The following is a 22,506-nucleotide window of genomic DNA, read 5'->3' on the forward strand; positions in this document are numbered from 1 at the left end:
GCAGGGGATATAAAATTAATTTTAGATCTATTTGAAAATGGACAACTCAGTTCACACAAACAATAGCTATCTTGTCCACTGTGGCATCACAATTCATATGCTTACCATAGAGTACTAAAAATAATCAGGGATCCTATAGTGTAAATGATACATTTTTGTTTCCATGACTAAACAAAGTATAATAGAGGGCCAGATTCAGATACCATTACTCAGAGTGAGTCGTACCTTCTTCTGTGAGTAGTTCCATTAGTTTCAATGGGATAGCTACAGAGTAGGTAAACACTACATTGAGTTAAGGTATCAGAATCTGGCTCAGAGAATCTTGCTTTGACTGCAGTTGAAATTAGCTTTGAGGGACTATCTATGAGCATTGGGTACCAATTTTAAACAAATCCTTTCTACCTCGACCACCTCTCTTTACTTATGAGGTCATTTTCAATTAAGGATTAAAAAGAATTTGAAATACTAAAAATAAGATTTAAATTTGATACATAACCATTAAGGTATAACAATTAATACAATTTTATCTCTCTACAGCCAAATGACCTAAATATATTTGAACAAAAGTATTGGAAGAACAGCACAACATATAGCTAAAATAAATTAAATAATGTAAAACAGACAAAATTAAAATGCTATTGAAATAGTTCTCAAAATGATTTCCAAAGATTCCTTTCAGTCTACGATAGAATATACTGTGTCTTCATACAATGACAAGGACAAAAATAAGAGTTACTCAAGGCACTGAATATTAATTATTTAGGTGCTCATGTACATCTCTATGAACTCAAGGGTCCCCTTGAGTGCAACAAGTGCATGCTAGAAATGTGTGACACTATTAAATTATGTTTGGCAGATATTTTGAATATGCAGAACCAGATATTTTTTTATGTGAATTTATTTGGTGTGTAATTTTACAGTTTCTGCTATAAACAGAGGTTACAAACACTGGTTTCTAAAGCAAAATTGGTGAACTTCATCTTACTTGGCAAAACTGTGGATTTTTATAAATGCATGCCAGCAAACATTTTCTCTTTAAGTATCAAAAAGAGCTTCCAACAAAAAGAGTTTTTCACCTGACTATATTATTTTTCATTTGAATTAATAAAATACCAAAATAATATATTATTACTCTTTACATTCATTTATGCACATTTCATTTCAAAACACAAAGTGATTTCAAGCTATCTATACAGGATAAATGTAGTGAGCAACCTGTAGATTAGCAACTAGTCACCTTCCAAAACACTGATTGGCAGCTTGATGCATTAGAACGATTTACAGAATTTGCCATGTGATTCTTAATATTCAGGCAAGAACTCTAGGCCTGATTTTCATGATTATTGAACACCCATGGCTACAACACATCAATAGGTGTTATTGATGCTCAACACCTATGAAAAGCAGACCCTCTTTTTTTAAGGTCTCATCCAAAAGACCAGCACACAGTAAACTGGGTCTAATTCAATTTCTTTCTCTTGGATGGATGGAATGCTGACTTACCTTTAAGCAGGATTTCAGTGTGTGGTTCTAGGGAACCTAGACATTTCAAGCACAAAGCTTAGACCTCTAAAACAATTACACTGCAGAAAAAACTATACAAACACCAAAAAATTAGTGGATAACTATTTTGGAATCCCACAAAAATGATTGTGTGTCAGTAAGAATTTCTTCATGTTGTTCTCAAAGTCTTGCTCACAACTCAAGAGAACTCAGAAACATCTAAGCCTATATACTAAACATTATTCTATGGAATTTCTGCAACATCCAATAGGTCACCAACCTTGGAGGCATTCTAAGCCTGATCTGGATCTTTTAAACCAGTACAACATAACTCTGGACAAAGTGCAGTGATTTACACCAGGATTATACTCCTAAATCAGAAAGACAGTGTTTTACACACACCTTGCACTGGTATAAATGATCATACCAGGTGCAGGGCAATGGTGAATCCAGCTCTTTTTTTAATCAGAATTCCCATTTAAATCAATGTGGTGTCTGCATTTGGAAGAATTAGGCCTTATGTATCTAGTGTGGGTTTAACTTTAATAAAAAAAAAAAAACCCACTACAAAACCCAAGCTTTTAAAAAGCACTTTTCATCAGTAGATCTCAGAGCACTTCACAATCTTGCTACTGACCTTATAATTCACACTTGATTGTATTATTATATATTTATATCATTGTAGCACTTAGGAACCACCCCAACTAGTTCTCTATTTTCTTTTGTACCCCTTATTTACTTGGCAACCACAGCACGGTTCATGGACACCGTACCAGTTCCTCACACCCCACCCAGTGCAATTCACCGTTCATTTCAAAAGTATTTTAAAATACATCCATGTCATTCCCATCGTGAAAGTGAGGTAACAATTTGGAGTCTATGCCACCCAGAGAATACAGTCATTATTATTGTTTTCTCCATTCACAAGTCACATTCATCACCACTTAATAGTAAAACTGGCTCTCCAGCTCATTTTAAAATCTGTAAATTTCACAGTTGCTACTCTTTAACAAAGGTTTGATCAGTTCTGTTATTGAATAATTTCTAAGGGTTGTAGCAATATAAACTTTAGTGAATGAAGGAAACTGCACCAAAGGAATTTGGCTTATAGAATAATAGGACTGGAAGGAACCTTGAGTGATCATCTAGTCCAGTCCCCTGCACTCATGGCAGGACTAAGTATATTTTTAGCGGGGTTGTCACCCCGCTCCTGCCCTGAAGGGCTTAAAGCAGCCCTGGGAGAGGGCTGTGGCAGGGGAAAAGCCAGGCTGATTGGGGGAAGCAGCCACAGCTGGTGCCACGCCGCAATCAGGCAACAGCTGGCCCTATAAGAGGGCTGAGGGCCAGAGGCTAAAAGGAGAGACACTCTCTCTAGCTTCAGAGAGAGAAGGACCTGGATGCCTGGGAAGCTGAGGAGAGTACCTAGGGTTGGGGAAGGGCAGAGGGAGCTGGGGAGCTCCAGCCTAGCAAAGCCCCAGGCCGCAGGCTGAGTTAAGGGCTCACCATGGGTACTGGGGCTGCAGAGGGGCAGCCCAGAGATAAGCAGAAGCAGCTGGTCTAACCCCCCGCCCCCTTGCCGATGAGTGGTTTACAGACTGCAGTCTGCCCCAGTGAGCGGGGACTAAATAGAGACTGGCAGTAGCTACTGAGAGAAGGTGGGGATAGGGGGTTGGGGGTTCCCCTGGGAGGGGAGTCCCAGAGTGAGGGGGTACCGCGGTAGGCAGAACCCCTGGACAAAGGGCACCAGGGTCTGGGAAGGACATGGGGGCCAGCAGCAGGTGAGACACCGGCCTGCAGAGGGTGCTCCGGAGGCTGAAAAAAGATAATTCCCTGGACAGCCAGCAGGGGGCGCCACAGCAGTGAGTCGTTGCCCTGACACAATTATGCTCAAAAGCTTCAAACTTAGGCCATTTCATACTATGAAAATACCAGTACTTTACATACATTTTGGCACATGGCATGACACTTTAAAAGTTATACAAAACTTATTTTCAATTTGTTTTCAATGCTTGTTCAACTATAGCATGTTTTAATTTTGCTTAAAAGAATATTTTGTTACCCAAGTTTTATGGGGGGGAAATTTCTCCATGGGGAAAAAAGAAAAGACAAGGGGACAAATTCTCATCTGAGTCAAATCAGTATAGTCTCAATGACTTAAATGAAGACAGGCTGATTTACATCAGCTGATGATCTGGCCCAGAGTGTCATTTTAACAATCTTTCTACAACATGAAGAGCACTTATTTCACAGGTCATAAACTTCCCCCTATTGCCAACATGTATAATATATGTGTGCATACACACTGTGTGCAATCTGAGACCACTATTTACATAACAATCAACACGTGAACAGTGACTCAGACAAGCATTGGGCCTAGGAGTTGAGATGCAAAAGAGAGAACGGGGAAGAAGTAGAAGATTTAAACTTGTAGAGCCCAGGAATGTAAACTCAGAAAAGCCAGACAAACTCATTTTCTTTGTTTAACAGATGGATGTAGAAGTTAAAATTGACTAGGACAACCTTAATTAATGCAGCTAGCAACTGTGTATTCTTTCAAGGGCTGTCGTGAGTGGAGCAATTGTTCTTATAAGCTGAATTGGAAAAAAACAAAACAAAAGCCACACAATAAGAATTCAGCATTACTTATAAATCCACATTAAGAGAAAACAAATGAAAATAAGTTTTCCTTTGACAGCCCAGTTGCGCTCAGCTTTGTGGTTGCATAACTTTAAGCACATGAATAGTCTTGGCGAAAGCAACAGGAATCCTCACTGCTTAAGCAGGGCCCAATGAGAAGGCACCAGGAGGCCTCCCTCTTATGGCCCGTGAAGGAGATGGGCAAAACTGAGTAACTTACACTCACCTGGACACAAGGGCTGGGCAAGAACAGTGCTGCTAGCCACTCCAAAAGGGGATGAACACTAGTCAAGCCCCCTCTACACCAATCAGTGAGGGGAGTGTTTGTTGTATCCTCTAAAAAGTGGCACAAAGTCTCCCAGAGTTACCTCCAATACAGAGCTGTTCCTAGAAACCCAGTAGCCCTCTTAGTTACCTCCCAAGGGCCTATTTCATGTTCTGTACAGTATATGCCTCTGACACAGTTTCCCTGTGTACAGGTGGAGGTCAAAATTAAGGGCATGATCCAAAGCCCACTGAAGTCTATGGAATGACACATTGATTTCAATGGGAATTTGATTGGACTCTAAACTCTAGATTCACTTTTTCTTTGCCACAGGGCAATTGGTTATGTTCACAGATCTGCTTCATATTTCGAGCCGTAACATTGATTTTATTTACCCTGACATGTGAGGATGCCAGTATTGTCAATCTCAGATGTTCAAAAATAATGAGACACAAAGTGAGTGAGGTAATATCTTTTATTGGACCAACTTCTGTTAGTGAGAGAGACAAGCTTTCGAGCTTACACAGAACTCTTCCTCAGGTCTGGGAAACTTACTCAGAATTCAGAGGAGCAGCCATGTTAGTCTGTATCCGCAAAAAGAACAGGAGTACTTGTGGCACCTTAGAGACTAACAAATTTATTTGAGCATAAGCTTTCGTGGGCTACAGCCCACTTCATCGGATGCATAGAAGGGAACATATAGTAAGGAGATATATATACACACATACAGAGAACATGAAAAGGTGGGAGTTGCCCTACCAACTCTATTAATTACCTCTTAGAGTTGGTAGGGTAACTCCCACCTTTTCATGTTCTCTGTATGTGTGTATATATATCTCCTTACTATATGTTCCCTTCTATGCATCCGATGAAGTGGGCTGTAGCCCACGAAAGCTTATGCTCAAATAAATTTGTTAGTCGCTAAGGTGCCACAAGTACTCCTGTTCTTTTTACTCAGAATATCACAGCTAAATACAGGATGGAACAGATTGTTTAGCATACAAAAATAAAAAGTCAGATCCTGAAAATCATGAGATCATCTTAAAATCAAGTGATTAAAAAAAATTTGATTATGTTTATTAGCCTTGTGATTTTTTGTCTCTTTAGGATGTTTTTCAAGCTTTTCTTCACAACCATTAGGCCTTGTCTACATGGGGAAGTTGCACCAGTTTAACATAAATCGATTTTTAAACTGATATAATTAAACCAGTGCAAATCCCTGTAAGGGTACTCTTTTCAGTTTAAGAGTGGTTTACTTAAACCTGTTCCCAACTGATTAAAGCTAAACCAAAAAAAAAAAAAAAAAAAAAAAGCCACTTCCACTGAAATTAAGAGTGTCCACACAGAGGTTTGCAGTAGTTTAACTAAATTCATTTCAACCTTGGGTTATACCAGTGCAACTTTCTCATATAGACCATTAAAAATATATATATTTTTATGAGAGCTGTGATTCCTTTATGTCCAGGAGCTGGGCTTTAAGTAAACATCAGATATCATGAGACTCATGGTAAAATTGCCAGGGTAACACTGGAATCCACAACATGCAGGATGGGATAACATCAGTTTTTAAGGTATCACAAATGGCAGCACTAGGGCCTTCAGTGTAAACGCACTATTCTGAGTTCCCCTGGAACCAACTAGCTCCCTAATATTATACACAAATGGAAACCACTTCCACCTTGCTGAATATTGTATAAAACATAAAATATTCAGTATGCACCTAGACTTACATTTTTCTTCTACAATATATTATAATTAAACCAGGGACTTCTGCCTTTATTGAGGGCTGACACTGAAGAGAGCATTAAAATCCTTCCTAGATGCTGGCATATGGGAAACAATTGCTAGTTTTCACAGCCAAAATTGTGCATGACCTAGGGCAACCTTGTCAGAAGCAGAACAGTCAGATAATTAAATCAACTGTTATTCTTAAAAGGTGTTCCAATCTTTTTTGTTAGTTTATCATTTAAGAGTAAAATTTGCCCTGATGTACTTGGGCTACACCCACTTAAGTAAGCAAGGACACTTCATATGCATCCAAAGTCAGAATCTTGCCCCTATTTTAAAATACATTTGAACAGAGTAAACAGCGAAATCTGTATATCAGTCAACAGATGCATCTCTCATTTTCTGGTACCATTTCTTTCTTTTGCTATGCCATGAATAAGAAACAATTAACAGCTGAATATTCATAAGTGCATACTATAAATTTAGATGTGCAAGTATAAGTGAGGATTCACATGCATGCACACTTATAATGTCTTCATTCTGTCAGTTAAACCCATGATAGTGTTATACATATAACCTTCACATTATTGTTATACACAATTTTAAACTCACTTTAGCCATGCTTGCATATGGTGGTAATGTGATTAATTTATATGTGAAATGATTGCACACTTTATGCATCATCACTGCAATCAACTATGTCTTCATTTGCATGCTTAACATAGACACATGCTAATGCGCACACACAGTTTTGAAGATTTGATCCTACAACTTAACGGACTGAATATCACCTAACAAGATATTTGTCTGTATGTTTTTAGAGCAAATCGTGACAGAAATTTTAGTACATGGTAAAGTGCCAAATAATTGAGAAAGCCGTGAAATTTCTTCCTCGGATTACAATCCTAACATTACACACAAATGACTATCAGTATGACGGGGGTGGCATCATCAGTTTGTAGAGACTTTGTGCTCTCACAGGCCTGACTTTCAAACCATCTCATGCCTCAATCTCCTTACTGTCTAAATTATCTAGGGATATTAGCACTCGCTGGTGTTTTAATGCAATTTGAAGACCCTAGACATTTGCATATATTGTTCAAGGGTTAGTGTTGTGCAACATCATGTGACTATAAAAAAAACTGAGTATTGCTTGCTTGTGGGTGGTGCAGAGGTACACAAAGAAGTGACTCAGAACTCATAGTGGAAATAATGGTTATTCTAAATATTTCACTGCGGCCCCCCAAGAAGTACAAAACAACAAACAACTAGAATGTCACAGTTTATGCCTGATGTATGATAGGCAGAATGGGATCCTCTTTGTGAGTAAACTAATATACCTGCACATGCACAAATTTTCTTTCCCACTTTCTATAGTCAGTGACAAGCTTACTACTTTTTCTTCATTCTCCTAATAAACTTAGTATGTCTTAAATCTGCAAGTCCTAAAAATACTGCTAAGAAAGAATTCCAAATTGATCACCAATCTCCAGTGTAATAGGGAAAAAAACCATTGTTGGTGTGAAACCTCTATGTTCTATTTGTTCTATTCTATGAAGAAACAAGACACTGAAAATCCATGCATTTACAATAAATAGATTGATATTTATCCAGGTCCCCACTCTGGTTGCTAAGAGATTTCCCTTCTACAGCATTGTGTTGTATAAACAGTAAAGCATTTTTGTCCACAAAGCAATTGTCTCAGATCTCTGAATCAAGAGGCTATTATTGCCACATCTCTTCCACATTTTGCCAATAAGTAAATATGAATGAGCACAAAGACAAAGACAGCATATATATGGTTGTGTGTGCTATTGTTAAACTTAAGCCTATTATAGATAATATTGGCTCTCTCAATCATGAACAGAGTTAAATATGATACTATACATTTTAACTCACACCTCAAATGAAAATACATGGTGGTAGGCCAGATCCTTAAATTTGCATTGTTGTGTTCATTTTCAGCTGAAAAATGATAGCTACAATGCTACGGATCTGCATATAACCATAAAATCAGACAGGAAAAAATATTACATATTCAGACCAATTTTGATGTGAAATCTGCCCCAAAGGCAATATCCTAATTTTGTGCTTTCATTTGTACCAGAAAAAATACTGAGGAGACCTTTACATGTATATTTAAATGGAAAAGATATCTATAGTTAATATGCTGCAGTACACTCACTGCAGCCATCTAAACACAGCCTTCTAACGTGTTCACTAGAACAGAAGACAGTGGGTTTCTTAGTGCTTCTCATTAAGTTTAACACTGCCATTTCAGAAGAAAAAAGGGGAAAAGGCAGGAAAATGTTGATTGTTATCCATCCAAAAGCTGCACATATGTTAAAGGAAATCTACATGCCTTTCCGGAAGCACATGCATGGCTGCTTAGAGCACACTAAGATTATCTATCCCTTAGGGAATTTCACAAAGACACACACAAATTCTATATAACCACACTTCTGTGTTCAGACCATGGGCTTTTGGGCAATTTTTACTAATTGCAACCAATGACTAAGAAATCACTACAGGGCCTTATCTAAATGGACTAGTACACAAAGTGTCATTTTTAAGGACATATCCACACAGCACTCATAAGGACATCATCTATCATCATGCCACTTGCCTCAACTATTCTGTTTTATACCTTGATAAAAATAAAATAGACCACTATTAGATTCAAATCTTAATTGAACAATGATCACCCTAGTGTACTGAATTTTTCAGGTCTCAGTGTACCATAGATTTCTGCATCCAGGATAATTACACAGCAGAGAAAAACAAGGCTCTATGATCACAATCACATTTTAACCTAACAAAATCAAGTTGCTAACAACAAATTATTGTGGTTTGATTTTCCATATAATTTGCCTTTAGGAAAAAGGAAAAACAACAAAACATCTCAATTCTGTGACATTATTCTCAAAATGGATGTTTTAAGAGCCAAGCATGTGACATAGTCCCAACACAAAGAAAAATTTACCCTCACACACATTCACAGTAAGTATGTATACATAGGCTAAACTATTTATTCTATCAGTTAAGCCCATGACCGTGTTATACATGTAACCTTCACATTACGGTTATACACTATTTTAAAGTCACTTATAGCCATGCCTGCATATCATGGTAATGTGATTGATTTATACGTGAAATGAGTGCACACCTTCTGCATCATCACTGCAATCAACTAACAGCCGATTAAAAATTCAATTGCTTTGCAAACCCCCCAGTTCTGGTTTGCAATGTTATTTTACAATCTTAACCAATTATTCAGACAGCTACCAAGTTACATATAAGAATGATCTCTGATAGCTCATTTGCAATGTAAGAAAACTGAAACAAAGGAATGCTTGTAAGAATTTGGTACAAATCTATATACCTTTCTCTTCCGATCCCGGGATCTTTTCCTGTGTTTTCTTTTTTTCTCATTTTCTTCATCAGCAATAATTTCTAAATCCCTGTTTTTCTTTAGCTGTGAGGCTGCATGAGCCATAATGCACTAAAAATCCTTTACAACAATGATTTCTTGTAAAAGGTGATATCCTCAGGCACCTTAACCAGCCCTTTCAGCAAATGTTCCAATGACTGGAAGGATATCTTAGATCAGAGCCAGGAACACATTCAGAATCCAAAGATCTTGTAGAAGCTAGTAGGCACTACAAAAATGCATGTTTGCATATTTTCTTTCTATACCTTTCTGTACCTGAACCTTTATAAAGCAGTGCAGCCATCGTAATGCATTTAACGTAATGAAAAAGACAGCTGGGACAGAGAAAGCTGTATTATGGCTGTATCCCCTGCCACCAGCTGGAAGTGTCTAAGTGATTCCACTGAAAGGGGAATGCTAAAAAGGAGGGTTTTATATAAAAAAAAATTCCAGAACAACAACATATGCTGCATTATATTTTTTTTACCAATTTTTAAATCTATTTTAAAAACCTATCCAAAAAAAGGAAAGTTCATTATCTATACTTCCCAGCTAGTATTGAATGGTAAGTCACTTAACCTACAATGAAATGGAGCAGCTCCTACTTTAGGTTAACTGCTGATGGTGACAAAAAATAAAATAAAAATTTCATTTTACCATGGAGACCCTGACTGCATTATGTAGAAAACAATGCATGCATTGCCATATCTTCACAGTGTGTCCTTTATGCTGATTTTTCAATCCCACTGCATTTTGTGGGAAAGGATTACTGAAAGCCCTGTTGTCTTTTTTTTTTAAACCATACTTATTTACAACACATCATACAGATAGAAAGATGTGATCATGCTAGTGTGTGAAACAGGCATTTAATTCATAGGAGGTTTCCTGGCACCATTCTCTTAACGTGGTCAAGAAAAGAGAGATCTGTGTTACAAGCACTATCTCCATGTACTTAGAATTGTAGTTTTAAGCTTTTATGTCAAGGCTCACTTCAACCACCTTACAATTTTTGCCACCTGAGTCCTCAATGACTGCAGCTTTTGACTATTCATTCTGGGAGGTAAAATAGCAGCAGCCTTAGAGGCCTGCAGGAGGATCTTTTACTAACATGTACACAGAACAAGGTACCCAGTAAATAAGGAACCATATTTTTTCCACTCAAATGTGAACAACAAATAGCTTGCTAGAAGTTGCTATTTTTAACCTTTTAATGGAATATATAATGCCTAATGAACGCTAAAAAAAAATCAGTCTAATGCTAAGAAATCAAGGTAGAAATTGCCTTACCAAGTAAAAATAGATTTTCAGTTAACACTGAAATTTTATTTGTAAGAAGAAAAATAGTATTTTATATAAAACTAAAAAATCATTTGAATTTGCAGTGCAATCAGCTAAATCGCACTGGATCTCCAGAGCTGTGTACAAGGCAGAGTGTCATCTGAGGTCTTGTACCGTCCTCTCTGGAACTAGATAGCTATTCTATGGAGCCCAGGTTGTGAATTCCAATGAGTGACATGCATCTGGTATACCTCCTATGTCACTTGGATAAAAGTAAATCGTTTTAGAATGTTTAAATCTCAAAAATTGTCTGAAAAGCCAACAAGTGGACTTATGCTTGGCTACCTTGTACGTGGTCATTAATGCAGCAGAAAAGTTGCATGGTAGAAATCCGTAATGGATTTTATGAAGAGATGCTCAGAGACGGAGAGCTCTCTACCTATTATGGACCTTTCTTACTGATTCAATAAAACCATAAAAGCTGCACCCATAAAAGTAAAAAAAAAAAAGCCATAAAAGCCAATCAAAAGCTCATTGCACCTTCACATCGGTACATACCAGTGACTGTCCATCAATGACCGCTAACAGTCACAAAGTTGTTCTTGGGGAATGAAATTTTTTAAATACCTGATTTTGCACTAACAGTGACTATTCCCCGTTTGAGCATGAGCTATAAACCTTCAGTATACTTGCTTCTATTTTTAAATATTCTAAGACTGTACAGAGCCCATCTACCTTCACTGTCATAGGCTATCTTCAACATTTAAATAACAAGAAGTGGGAGAGGGTTGGGGATGCAGGTTCCTCACAAATACAGGTTCTGATTATAATGTTCCATAGCCGTAAGCGGGACATACCTTTGTCTCCTAAATTCAAATTATGTACTGCAAATGATGGAAGCCTGAACTGGACACAAGGTTCACTGGAGAAGGAATTTTTTCCCAATGGTCAGCAAGCAAGGGTTACGAAAATCTGGGGAAGTGGGTAGTGGCATTGGAACAATTTTTATAGAGGAGGTGCTGAAAGCCATTGAACAAAACTGTAAACCACATATGATGGAAACCACTTCAAGTCAAGGGGTGCTGCGACCCCGTCCCCAGCACTTCTAGTTCCAGCATCTCTGGAAGTGGGGGAGCATTAAGGAATCAAACATGTTTGAGATCAAGAAATTAATGGAGATAATGTGGTATTCTAGCAGGGTTTTGCTTCTTCTCAGAACATTTTTTAAGATATTACATTTGATTCTTTTGGATCAAGCGCACACAAGTTTACTTTTAATTGTGCATAAGCACACTGTCTTGCTGAAAAAAATGAAGACCATTATTGACTTGTGTGACCTTAAGCAGACATTTGTTTTGTTGGTGCCAGCCTGTACACACTGAATTTCACCAATAACAACTACTAAGGGCCAAATTCTGGCTTTGGCTTCAGTGGGAGTCACATATGTGCATTCAAGGACAAAATTTGGCCTTAAAGATTTGGTTGCTAATCTTCACTGCAACAGATATGGTCATGCAACTACATGTGAATTAAAAATTCATAGATGCAAAACAATTTGCAACATAATAGCAAAAAGTACACATTAAGATAACATAGCTGAATGCAGGCCCAGTGGCCTGAGGTGACCCAATGCAGCATTCAGTCAATCAGAAACCAAGAATATCTGTCAGGGTGGGCTGGCGAGGAAATGTTAAGAAGTCCAGCAAGGATTCTACTGTGGAGGGGGACTGGGAAGGAAAGTTGGTCCGAGGTACAGCAGAAGGAAAATCTAGAAAATTGGTGGTGGGGGAGGAGGGGAAAAGCTTTGGTGAGGAAGGAAGCTAATCTTGTGTTTAAAGCACAAGACTAGCATCCAGGTGACCTGGGTTCAATTTCTGGCTCTGCCACAGACTTCGTGTGTGACCTCTGGGCCTCAGTTCCTCACCTGTACAATGAAGTTAATGATATTTCCCTATCTCTTAGAGGGTAAACAAGGTTTGAGAGAGAGAGATAACAGAGCAATGGGAGCCAGGTGAGTACACAGAGATAGAACTGAGCACATGGCTACACTGGAAACTTCAAAGCGCTGCCCGCAGCAGCGCTTTGAAGTGTGAGTGGTCACGCGCGAGCGCTCCCGGTAATCCACCTCCACGAGGGGATTAGCTCCGAGCACTGGGAGCGCAGCTCCCAGCGCTCGGAGCCTGTCTACACTAGCGCTTTAAAGCGCTCAGACTTGCTGCGCTCAGGGGTGTGATTTTTCACCCCCTGAACCAGCAAGTTAGCGCGCTATAAAATGTAAATGTAGACAAGCCCTAAGTCCCTTTTACTTCTCATCCATCCTCATCTTGGGGTTGGAATAGTGCACTAGCTCCTGCCTTTGAAAACTTAAATTGAAATGTTTATTTAACCACAAGTACTGTGTCACTTATTATTTTCCATTAATATTTTTCAGCAAAATCTGTGTTGCTTCCTAAGCCTTTTAAAATGTACTGGTCCATGATCTATGACTAAATAACCTAGTTAAAGGGAAATAAAAACAATTTATTGCTATATTTTGTATGTTTTAAATACTAGGCAGTATTTTTACATGTTGGCACAAAGAAAGATTTGTGCTTATGAAGGTTAAAGATTTAACAGCACCAAAAATCCTTATTCACAGGCTAGATTTCATGTATACTGACATAGTTCAAGCTTCCACTAATGAGGATAACTCTAATAAGTGAGGATAATAAATGACCTTGGCCATTCACCCAATACATACAGAAGTGTGAGGATTTCACCTCTCAGCCAAGCCAGTTTAGTCCTGATTATATCTTCAGCTAATTAACCAACTCAAGCAAAACATGTGGCTGTTTTTAGTATGTGGATTACAATCACTGCATGAACTGTGGAGCCCAAACCTGTCTTTGCTGAAGTGAATTTCAGAGAAAGTGTCTTTTAAAGTTAAGATTTCAGAGAAGTAGCATCTTAGCTAGTGAACTAACAGTCAAAAGGGAACTATACCCTTTAGTCTGGAGTAATACTGGAGGGACTTTGTGAAGCCTGCAGCCTGAAGTGATATTGAAGGGAGAAGAAGTTATGGGAAAGACATGAGTGAAAGTTTTTGGACAGTTACTGAAAATAGACAATATATCCAAAATCTTTGCCTTAAGAACATAAGAACAGCCATACTGGGTCAGACCAAAAGTCCATCTAGCCGGCTATCCTGTCTTTTGACAATGGCTAATGCCACGTGCCCCAGAGGGAATGAACAGAATAGGTAATCATCAAGTGATCCATCCCATCGCCCATTCCCGACTTCTGGCAAACAGAGGCTTGGGACACCATCCCTGCCCATCCTGGCTTATAGCCATTGATGGACCTGTCTTCCATGAACTTATCTAGTTATTTTTTGAACCCTGTTATAATCCCGGCCTTCACAACATCCTCTGGCAAGGAGTTCCGCAGGTTGTCTGTGTGAAAAAATACATCCTTTGTTGGTTTTAAACCTGCTGCCTATTAATTTTATTTGGTGACCCCTAGTTCTTGTGTTATGAGGAGTAAATAACACTATCTTCTTTACTTTCTCCACACCAGTCATAATTTTATATACCTCTATCACATCCCCACTTAGTCATCTCTTTTCCAAGCTGAAAAGCCCTAGTTTTATTAATCGCTCCTCATATGGCAGCTGTTCCATACCCCCAGTCATTGTTGTCGCCCTTTTCTAAACTTTTTCCAAATCCAATATCTCTTTTTGAGACGGGATGACCAGATCTGTGTGCAGTATTCAAGATGTGGGCGTACCATGGATTTATATAGTAGTAATATGATATTCTTTGTCTTATTATCTATTATTTATCCTTGAGAGTAGGTGAGTTGGCATAACTGTCTGAAGTTGATATGGCATAGGAGGGCTAATATTTGGATTGGGTGTGCTTATTGTCATCCCACGTGTCATAGTTTGCTTCTGGGAGAAATGGCACAGTAAACTTTATTAAATACTTATCTTAAGGTTTTGTTAAAACAAAGTTATTTGGACTTTCTCTACAGTGACAAAATTAAAGAAGTGACAAAGGTAATTTTAGTCAGAATGTACCATACACTATAGACAAGCACCATAAAGATAGGTACAATGTAAAATTTACATTTTAAGTTATTGTAAGGATAAAAAATTGATTGCGATTAATCGCACTTATAACAATAGAATGCCAATTGAAATTTATTCAATTTTTTTTTGTTTTTCTACATTTTCAATATTTATTTGTTACAACACAGAATACAAAGTGTACAGTACTCACTTTATATTACTTTTGATTACAAATATATGCACTGTAAAAATGATAAACAAAATAAATAGTATTTTTCAATTCACCTCATACAAGTACTAAAGTGCAATCTCTTCATTGTGAAAGTGTAACTTACAAATGCAGATTTTTTTTGTTACATAACTGCACTCAAAAACAAAACAGTGTAAAACTTTAGAGCCTATAAATCCACTCAGTCCTACATCTTATTCTGCCAATCACTAAGACAAACAAGTTTGTTTACATTGACAGGAGATACTGCTGCCGGCTTCTTATTTACAATGTCACCTGAAAGTGAGAAGAGGCGTTTGCATGGCACTTTTGTAGCCACCATTGCAAGGTATTTTACATGCCAGATGTGCTAAACATTCGTATGGCCCTTCCATGCTTCTGCCACCGTTTCAGAGGACATGCTTCCTTGCTGATGATGCTCGTTAAAAAAATAATGCGTCAGTTAAATTAGTGACTGTACTCCTTGGGGGTAGAATTGTATGTCTCCTGTTCTATTTTACCCGCATTCTGCATATATTTCATGTTATAGCAGTCTAGGATGATGACCCAGCACATGTTCATTTTAAGAACACTTTCACAGCAGATTTGACAAAATGCAAAGAAGGTACCGATGTAAGATTTCTAAAAATAGCTACAGCACTCGACCCAAGGTTTAAGAATTTGAAGTGCCGTCCAAAATCTGAGAGGGAGGAAGTGTGGCACATGCTTTTAGAAGTTTTAAAAAGAGCAACACTCTGATATGGAAACTACAGAACCCAATCTACCAAAATAGAAAATGAACCTTCTGACTCAAACGATGAAAATGAGCATACGTCAGTCTGCACTGCTTTGGATTGTTATCAAGCAGAACCCATCATCAGTATGGAAGCATGTTTTCTGGAATGGTGGTTGAAGCATGAAGGGATATGTGAATCCTTAGTGCATCTGGCACCTAAATATCTTGCAACACTAGCTACAACAGTGCCATGTGAACGACTGTTCTCACTTTCAGGTGACATTGTAAAAAAGAAGAAGGCAGCATTATCTCCTGAAAATTGTAACCAACCTTGTTTGGCTGCGTGATTGGCTGACCAAGAAGTAGGACTGAGTGGACTTGTAGGCTCTACAATTTTACATTGTTTTATTTTTGAATGCAGTTTTTTTGTACATAATTCTACATTTGTAAGTTCAACTTTCATAATAAAGAGATTGCACTACAGTACTTGTATGAGGTGAAATGAAAAATACAATTTTTTTGTTTTTTACAGTGCAAATATTTGTAATAAAAATAAATATAAAGTGAGCACTATACGCTTTGTATTCTGTGTTGTAATTGAAATTACTATAGTTGAAAATGTAGTAAACATCCACAAATATTTAAAATAATTGGTATTCTATTGTTGTTTAACAGCACGATTAATCGCGGTTAATTTTTTTAATCGCTTTACAGCCATAGTTAATACTACATTCTAAAGACAGATTGCTGAAATATGTTAGCACATATCACTGGGTCAGATCTTAGAAATCCATAAATAATTAAACTGTATCCTGCACAACTACAGCCATTATTACAATGAAACAAAACAATAAGCAAAAAGGAAACATGTATGACCTGATTTCTGGGTTCAATTAATTCCCCAGTCACCAAATTAAGGAGCAAAGCTGGTACATATACATATATTAAAAATATTGTAATAGTGATGCACTGACTAAAATAAAAACAGGAGAAAATGAAGTGGAAATATTTGGTTCAGAGAGAATTCATTAGCTAGAACACGCAAAAACAATAGATTTCTGAAAACTGAAACAACATTTCTCCTTTAAGGCTGCGGTCCCTTTGGGGTGGATGGAACATGACATCACCAAGTAATATTTATAACCTTCAAGATACAGAAAACAGATAACGATGAGAAAGTGTCATGATGAACCAGGATGCTAGGAAGACCCTAAGGCATCTTTTCAAAAATTCTCACTGGTAAACAAAGCATGTGTTGTAATTTTCCCCACATTAGAATATGAGACACAGGTAGCAGAGAGGAAAGAAAATGGAAATTATTGGAGCATCAAGCCTCGAGACAGAAAAAGGAATCCTATTCTTGTTATGATACACTACTGATCCTTGAAGTCTCTTGGTTACCTGACTCCAGACAATAGGTTGGAGGGGGGGCAGTCTATTTTACTTCAATCCATTCCATATTTGCCATAATTTATAATGCCTCAAAAAACAAGAGAGGTGAAAAGAAGAGAACAAGAGGAAGGAAGAAACAAAGATTAATAGAAATAGGGAAGAATATTTATTCTCCAAGTTATCACTTGCTTAGGATCTTTGGAAAAGGCTATGTAAATGAAATGGAGGTCCTGACTTAAAAATAATGCTGTGTTAAACACTGTAAACTCAAAGTTATCCTTCAAAAGACACTCACAAATAAGATTAAGAAACCTCCATTAACTTTAGAATATTATGCTCAATGTACCAAAGAGCAAAGCCCAGAGGTGTAGTTAGCATGTGTTACACTTATATTTACCCTATCTCATTTTTCATGTATCCCGAAGTTGTGACTAGGATTGAATGGTTATTGCACCATTCAATGCCCCCAGCAGTGTCACCACACTATTCCTCTAGAGAATGGAGCAAGCTAAAAATTTTGAAAACTTACACAATAGAATAAAATTCACTTAAACCTCCCACCACCCTCCACAGACCTACTCCAGTGGACTTCAGTTTTGGTCATGATGGTACTAGTATATTCTCCGGCGGGGGGTGGGGGACAACATTACATAGGGAGCAGTGAGCAAGCCATGGCTTCAGGAGATCTGAAATCTGTGGAGAAAATGGTAAATTTAAAGTAAATGTTATGCTAAATGTTGCTCTTACCTTTACTCTTAAAGATATTCAGCATAAAGAGCTGAAGCTAATGGAGGTTTCTCAATCCCATTTGAGTCACATTTTAATTGACCTAATTTGGACTATTTTAGACAGACTTATGGCTGTAGATAGACATTTATTCATAATGACACATAGGTGGTGTAGTTATAATAACCATACTGAGAACATCTGCAGTTCAAGTTGCATAAAGAATTTTAATTCTTCCCTAGTTTCCTTATCAAACACTGAGAGTATGCTTATAACTGTTACAACTTTAGACTGTAACCAAATCATTGACTACAAATAAAAAATAAAATACATTCTACATACATGTCAGCTTCCTTCTTTTCTCAATGGCAAGTAAGTAAGACGCTTGCCAAGTTTGGTGAACGGTGTACTCTGAGGTCTGAGACCTACAATCTACACACAGTCAACCTGTGGAACTCGTTGCCAGGGTATATTGTGAAGGCCACAAATATAATGGGTTTCAAAAAAGAATTAGGAAAGTTCATGGAGGATAGGTCCACCAATGACTATTAGCCAAGATGGTCATGGATGCAACCCCATACTCTGGCCACTGATTGCCAGACGCTGGGAGTGGATGACAAGGCCAATGGATCACTTGATGATTCTCTGTTCTATTCATTCCCTCTGAAGTATCTGGCATTGGCCACTGTCAGAAGACAGGATACTGGGCTCGGTCTGACCCAGTATGGCTGTTCTTATGTGGAGCAGACTGGTTAAAGGAAGATGATCTTGCAATGCAGTGAAAAGGTTGCATATGGAAGGTGTAGTAGGGCAGAGTTAATGTTCCAAAAACAACCTTGAATATGAATTTTTTCACATTCAAATATTTTTTAATTACTACAGCATGTTAATGCTGTTTTGAATTAATGGATATTCATTTGCAGTGTAAATTCTAGCTCAGTAATTCTGTCTGGGCATTAGACTATTTATTTTAAGAATTCTGCCTAGGCATGTTCTTAATTCACATTTCATGTCTCAATATATGCAATGGTAAAACCAAGTTTAACACAACAGACAGCTTTTATCTGTGACAGCTGCACCAAATAGGAGTGACCCTCAGACTAAATCACTTTTTCAGAGAAGAATCTGGGTCATCGTCTCAGTTTACCAGGAACCACAAAAACTGTACATATTTAGAGAGATTTAGAAGTGATTTTCCCATATTATTTTCTGTACAAATCCCATTACAGATGAAAGACTGGGATGAGACTCAACTACACAATATTAGTAACTCTTGGGAATGCTAATAAAGATCACTAGCTCTTAGGAAATGCTAGTGAATAGTATTCAAAGCAGTCAACAATTGAGAGCACAGCTGTGCTCAAGTCTTGTGCTACGTACCCATTAGTGAAACGACATGATTTAACTAGAGCTATTTTAAAGTACTTGCAAAAATTTTGGCATTGCAAAATTTTGCATTAATTCCTCATGTCTACACAAAATTCATAGTAATTCCCAACATTTTTTCCTGTGCCCTTACCATTTCCCTGCTGCCAGCTCAAGGGGATATGCCAAGAGAAAGGGTGAGTAGTCAGGATGTTGTTACATTGCACCAATCCTCAGACTCAGTTTTGGCCCCTAAGGTTGTTAGCAGCCACTGTCACTTAAGCCAAGACACCAGAGAACCAGCCCAGCACACAGTGATAAAGAAGGTTTTGTGCCATCTTTGCACTCATACACATAACCTCTGACTTGTGTTGCGTGCAGTTTGGCTGGACTTCAGAATCTAACATTCTTAGAAAGAAGAAATGCAAGGACTTTATGATTCAGCACAACAAATCTGACCACCAGTGAGTAATATAATCTCTGCTGTATCTGTTAATTTGGGATCAGACACCATGCAGGTTTAACAAACCCATAACACCCCCTACCCGGTGATTGAAATACGTGGGTACCTAGCAACATTATCACAGCTGAGACTCAAATTGGGACCTCTGAAGTCCACAACACCATCTCTGTCAGGGAAACCTCCTGGGCCAACATAATAGTTGCCTTATGCTTGCCTCAGATGGAAGCCACTCTTTGATGCTGGTCTTAAAAAATAAAATTTTTAAAAAGTAGTAATAGTAGTACATACCTTTGTTGTGTTTTAGATTAGTTGGCTTCAAGTCCAGGTCTGCCCTCCCTGTTTTGGAACATTAGCAGCCTAGTAATAATAAGTGCTAAATAAAAAGCAGTAATGGTGTAGGAGAATCATATCTGTCATAGTATCAGTAAATTAATCCATTAAAGTAAATGGAGCTGCCAAACGAAGAGTGGGATGGAGGCCAAAAGTCAAACACAGATGTAACACTTGCACCTACTTTGATTGTTTTAAGCTCGCATACATTATAAATATACAAATTATATGAAAATAAGTAGACATTTCAGTTTTGAATAAAAGAATTCACTGCTCACAACTGCAACTGAGATGTTTCTCTAACAGAAGGCAATAAATCAGACAATAGTGTCACACAGTTAATAGATTTTAATACCTTAGTTACATGGGCCCCAATCAGGCTTCAGGATATGTGAACATGGAACCCAAGAGACTGCGAAGTCCTGTTGTCTTCAATGGGACTGTACAGACAAGTCTATGCTAGTGGATCCCAATGCAAGATCAGGATATGGTCTACCCACAGCTCTTCCAATATCATGTATCAGGATCAACAAAGATTCCTAACATTATGCAGACCTTGTGACATGGCTAGTGGGATGCTGGGGACCAGGGTCCACAGCTCCAGAGCAGCTGCACCGTGTGAATGACCAAGGGTTGGGGACACCCAGGGTTTTCAGGTCTGTGGCTCCAGGGCAGCCCCACCATGCAGTGGAGTGAGGAGCCCGGAAGCCTTGGAGGCCCTGCTCTAACTAGGGCTTGGCCTTGGTTTCACACCTGGAAATAGGATGACCAGACAGCAAGTGTGCAAAATCAGGTCGGGGTGGGGAGCATTAGGCTATTTAAGAAAAAGCTCTGAATATCGGGACTGCCCCTATAAAATCAAGAGATCTTGTCACTCTACCTAGGAGTCCTGAAGCTGAGGGTCGCAGAGTTTCCAGATTCTGTGCTGCCAGATATGGGATTGGTACAGCCTTGTAAAACTCTGGGAACCCCAGGATTCTTACTCCGCACTCAGCTGGCTTCCAAAAGGCATAGACATTCAGAAAAGTTTTCTTGAACTTGTGTGAACACTCACTTGCTTTACATTTTTAATTTGTCCCAGACAGTTTTACTTCCCCCAAACACCCCATTACAACCACCCCTCTCTACAGAGATGAAATCAGATGTGCAAGAATCAGTTAGTGTTGGCTAGATGTCTAAGGAATTAACTGTTTGAAGAAGACTCAAGCAAAAATTCTAAATGTTTCATTTTACTGTCCCATACTTGAATACTGGACCTGAGCTCTCCAAGGTATACAGGGTCAGAAAATTCTAGGTAGTCATGCTATTTCAGAACAGGCAAATTCTCCTCTTAGTGTTGCTGCCAGGGAAGCCATGAAATCAAAGTCAGAAAGTGCCACTCAGTAAAGGCCCTAAATCCTAACAATGTAAATGCCATTTCTGAAGATTTTTTTTAAATACTTTAAATAAAAAATGAACAAAAAGCAGAAGTCTCTTTAGACTATAGAGTAAAGGAATTATTTAATGGGACTAGTTATTTATTCATTATTCCTTCCTGTGTTGGATACCTTTCTGTGTTCAAGTGGCCACTTTTTATTACATTCCCAGGGGACTTCTAGCACAATGAGGAGGATATGTAGTCATCACAAAATCAGCATACTACCCAAAGAAGATTTCTAGTACACAATGCACCAACACACTACACAGGTTATACAATGGTGTCTTGACTTCTGGGGGGTGAGAGGAGGAGGGAAACAAGTAGAATTATATCTAAGACTTAACAGCACATGGTACAGAAATGATCAAATCTAACAGTGAAGGCATATTTTACGGATGGGTTTTCTCTCTGATTTTCCACAAAATTAAATTCACCACTGGAGTCAAATCTGTTCCTTTGTGTTTAGTAGAGTAGTATGCAAAAAATCTCAAATCTGTGAAACTGGCAAAAACATCCAAGGATTTTCAGGGCTACCTTCAAAAGTGTCTTTATGTTTTATTTATCTGGACAAAAATGAAAGCTTCATTACAATATCTTCACAACTAACACCAATGAAGGCTTTTCAGATGAAGAGAAGTGATTATGGGGAGGCGGTGTCAGGGGCTACAAGCTAAAATTCTCTACAAAAATTCAGAAATGCAGCCTATGCTAGAACTTCATGAAAAGCAGTTAATCTGCACAGGAGCCCCAATTCTATCATTTTTGCCTAGCGAGAGAAAAAGCAGGTATGCAAAAAATTCCCTTGCTTAATTCTTCTTATGGCATTGGCACATAAAAACCCCAGTTGAGATCAGTGCCCCATTATACTAGCACTATAGAAACACATCGTAAGAGACAATCCCTGACCCAAACTGCTTATAATAAGAACATAAGAACAGCCATACTTGGTCAGACCAATGGTTCATCTTGTTCAGTATCCT

At 38.2% G+C, this 22,506-nt stretch overlaps 1 protein-coding gene across 26 annotated transcripts in view; it reads right to left on the reverse strand.

Moving 5' to 3' along the window:
* The window catches only part of ANK3 (ankyrin 3), a 548,316-nt gene that overhangs the window by 287,786 nt on the left and 238,024 nt on the right, over positions 1-22,506 (reverse strand). For 23 of the 26 annotated variants that reach the window (XM_042854766.2, XM_065553408.1, XM_065553405.1 and 20 more), the window contains exon 1: positions 9,516-10,209. The exons of the other annotated variants lie outside the window; for them this stretch is intronic. In XM_042854766.2, the coding sequence (XP_042710700.2) occupies positions 9,516-9,629 (114 nt within the window). In that variant the 5' untranslated portion in view covers positions 9,630-10,209. Of the gene's footprint in view, positions 1-9,515; positions 10,210-22,506 lie in introns of those variants that run through there. 26 annotated transcript variants of the gene reach the window in all.

Source organism: Chrysemys picta, chromosome 7 (genome assembly GCF_011386835.1).
Source record: "Chrysemys picta bellii isolate R12L10 chromosome 7, ASM1138683v2, whole genome shotgun sequence".
In the NCBI taxonomy this organism is placed as follows: domain Eukaryota; kingdom Metazoa; phylum Chordata; order Testudines; family Emydidae; genus Chrysemys; species Chrysemys picta.